The sequence below is a fragment of the Chrysochloris asiatica genome, unplaced genomic scaffold, assembly GCF_000296735.1.
Source record: "Chrysochloris asiatica unplaced genomic scaffold, ChrAsi1.0 scaffold00103, whole genome shotgun sequence".
NCBI lineage: Eukaryota > Metazoa > Chordata > Mammalia > Afrosoricida > Chrysochloridae > Chrysochloris > Chrysochloris asiatica.
The window spans coordinates 4840807-4844668 of NW_006408621.1; the positions used below are offsets into that span (position 1 = coordinate 4840807).

The 3862-nt window shown below is 36.2% G+C and overlaps 1 protein-coding gene across 1 annotated transcript in view; it reads left to right on the top strand.

The window, feature by feature from the left end:
- METTL4 (methyltransferase like 4) overlaps nucleotides 1-3862 on the top strand; it is a 56208-nt gene that overhangs the window by 20623 nt on the left and 31723 nt on the right. Inside the window, exon 3 of the mRNA XM_006867276.1 lies at nucleotides 1519-1888. Within this exon, the coding sequence (XP_006867338.1) occupies nucleotides 1519-1888 (370 nt within the window). The remainder of the gene's footprint in view (nucleotides 1-1518; nucleotides 1889-3862) is intronic.

Below are 3862 nucleotides of genomic sequence, written 5' to 3' on the forward strand. Positions count from 1 at the left end.
TTCCCTCTTTTGAGCTACTGCATCCATAGGTGTAGGTCAAGTTCATCAAATTGTATCAGATTACTCTTTTTTTTCCCTCTTCTTTCTTCTTCTAGTTGAGCTCTGATCATCCAGTCATTGAAGCCAGATCAAGTGGGTATTGTCTGCAAGTGTGGGTGGTCTTGTGCATATGCCCTCTCTTCTTATCAGCTGGATGCTTCACTCTCCGCTCTAGTCCTCTGTGGCTATGTCACTGACTCTGGGCCCAAGAGTCCCCAGGTCTTGCCACACTGCTGGCCGACCAGGTCTCCACCAGTTCGCAAGGGTCTATTGAACATTGTAGGGCTTAGCTCGCAGCTTCATTGCTGTTTTTCCCTAACTTCCCAGAAGGGTACTTCTTGATCCATGGTACTATACATTGTCCAAAGCTGGAACTCAGACATTTAGTTTGTTAATTACGGCAATTGAATTTTTGTAAAACTTTATATGTTCATTTAACAGCGTTATGTTTCTCTCTGTCTCTTTTTAAACAAATCAAGCTGTTATGTTTTTTAAATTCAAAGTATGTTTAGTTTACAATTTGTGTTGTTAATTGCTGTCGAGTTGGTTCCACCTCATTGTGATCCTGTATAGGGCTTCTGAGGAGCGACTCGGTTTGAACTGCTGACCTTTGGGTTAGCATTCCAGTGCTTATCTAGAGCACCACACCAGGTTAGTAGGTGCTGTCAAGTCGATCTGCTTTCTAGCAACCTGTTGTGATGGTAGAAGTCCCCTGCTGGATTTTCTACACTCCAGTTCTTATGGGAGCATATTGCCAGGTCTTTCTGCTCTAGAGTCACTGGGTGGGTTTGAACCCCAACCTTTTGGTTAGCAGCCAAGTACTTGCCCATTGCACCAGCAGGTCTCCTGATTTAACAGTTGTTGTTAAGTGTCATCAAGTCATTTCTGACTCAGAGCAACTCTGTATGGGATTTCCAGAGCGTGACTGTTGGGTTTGAACTGCCGACCTTGTGGTTCCCATTCCAGTGCTTATCCTACAGTGCCACACTAGGACTCCATTTAACAATGAACAATCCATTTAACAATTAGGCCTTTAAAAATAGCTTATTTTAAATATTGTGATTTAAAATGAACTCTATTCATAACTTAGAAATTACATTTTCTTATTGCACCATTCAGACTACCAAGTTTATTTTATAAAATTTAAAAATTTTCCCATATACATCAGGGCTCCAAAAAAGTTCTTGGAAAAAGATAGCAGAATTTTTCCGTAAACTTTTAAAGCCCCCTCATATATTATTTGATTATTTGATTGTTGATACATTTGTGAGGTTGGTTTCATTCTACAGTTAGGAAACAGCAGTTCATAGGTATGCTAGCATTCTTTTTATTCTAGTATAAAATCATTTTATTATAGGCATTAAGATTGTTGAATTCATTTAAAGTAAAATATTTAAAGCATTGTTAGAATGTTTTTATTTAGAACGTTGTTTCAGTATCAATGTCCTTTTAATTTGTTTTTAAAAAATTCTCTTATAGGTCAGGAGGCTGATTTTGGATGGATCTTCACAGTTAGTTCAAGAGGGTCTCAAAAGTGGTTTTCTTTACCCACTTTCTGAAAAACGGGAGAAGTGTAGTGAACATATGACTTTACCACTTGATACTTGTAATTTATCAGAATTATGTGAAATGGCGAAGCATTTGCCTTCTCTGAATGACATGGAACTTCAGACATTACAATTGATGGAAGATGATATGTCTGTTACAGAGCAGGATTTATTTTCACGGATTGTTGAAAACAGCTCTAGCTTCACAAAAATGATTACTTTAATGGGACAGAAATACTTGCTCCCACCAAAAAGTAGTTTTCTTTTGTCTGACATTTCTTGTATGCAACCACTTCTGAATTGTAAGTACTTATTTTGTTTATTATGAAAAATAGATGCTTTTTCTATAGTTTCTGAATTTTGAATAAGTATCAATATTTTGTGGGAATAGGATAAGCACTTTTTCCTGTTTCATTTTTCTTTTAAATTTTATTTTAGTATCAACTTTGCTTTCCATTTTTAAAATTTTACATTCCTATTTTGAATAAAGGGTCAGAAAGTATCTAATCCCTAAGAGAGATATACAGATACTGGTCTCCAAATTATGTAATTCTTGATAGCAAAGTAGAAACATTTCAGGAATGAATATTAACTCCCAGACCATTCCAAGTTTTTAAAATTAAATAGTAAGCTGATTATCAAGTTTATTGTTTAAAATTCCTTGAAACATTTTCCTGCAAAACTTAAAGAATTGGACTGCTAACCGCAAACCCACCAGCCACTCCTCAGAAACCTCATACAGGGTTGCTGAGTCAAAACTGACTTGATGACACTTAACAACAACAACATAGTCACATAGACCTGGTTTGAATTTAGTCTGAAGCTTATTTAACTGTGTGTTTTAGTAGTCACAAAAATAGTGACTGTTTGCTTCTCAAACCTGAGCCTTTAAAATGAATGTGATAGTGGCTCTAGAGGATCTGTGATACACTGCAGACAGTGAGGAGGAAGATGAGGCTTTCCGCTCCTGTAAAGATTCCTGGCCTTGAAAACCCTATAGAGGGTCACTATGAGCTGGGGCCAACTCAATGGCACTTAACAACAAAAACAACAAACTATTTTTAAGAGTTGTTTGGGGATTAACTGAGATAATTTGTATTTGGCACTCAGTAATTTATATGTTTTTGTTGTTAAATGCTGTTGAATCAGTTCTGACTCTTAGAGACCCTGTATAGGGTTTCTGAAAGGTGCCTGGTGGGTTTGAATCACTGACCTTGCACTTAGCAGTCTAGTGCTTTTCCTACAGTGCCACAGAGTTTTAATAATTTATAAATATTGTAGATATTTATATTTTGCATAACCAGAGAGTCAGCAGTTTGAATCCACCAGCTGCTCTGTGGGAGAAAGAGGAGGCTTTCTGCTCCCATAAATATTTACTGCCTCAGAACCCTATATAGGGTCGCTCTAAATCAGAACCAATTTGACGGCACACGACCACCACCATAATTGTAGGGATGATGTGGGTAAGGAGCGGGATCATCAGGTTGAATTTAATTTGCTTTGTATTGTTATTTGGACATTTTGTAACAAAATTTAAAGCTAGCCAGCTACCATAATGTAGTTTACTAACTTCTTTAATTGCTATCAAGACAGCATGGAAAACAGCATGGATGGCCTTTCTTGTAACAGTGTCATAAACTCTTCAGAGGAAAATAAATGACAGGATAACAAATGAATGAGAAAAATCATGCCATATTTTTGAACATTTTCTTCAGTTCTCTTTGATCTTTGTTACTTTAATATTTGAGAATCTCCGTATTTTAAATGCATTCTTTTGATTTCATATTTGATCAGACATTTACAAAAAGATATCTATGGTGTATATATGTTTATAAAAGGGTAATTATCCTTACAGTAAAATATCAATGAAAAAATGTAGATGAAATAATGGATGTAGAAAATTTCCACTTGTCAAACACTATAGTAATAATTTAATTATTGTAGGCAGGTATCCTCAGTTGATACTGCTCAGGACTGGGAAGTGTTTTCTTCAGTTGTGTGTAGGGTCACTTTGAATTGGTAATGACTCGATGGTACCTAGCAACAATAATCCTCAGTTGACGTCCAAATATAGTGGGTGAAAAGGTGAGATACAGAACATTGGTCTACTCTGAAAGTATTTCCACATGCCAATTTTTTAGTAATAAAGATAAAATAGCAAATTTACACTGGAGAACCCTAGGAGCAGACTGTGGAACAGACCATCAATTACTGATATGCAAATTCAAACTGAAACTGAAGAAAATGAAAACAAGTCCACGAGAGCCAAAATATGA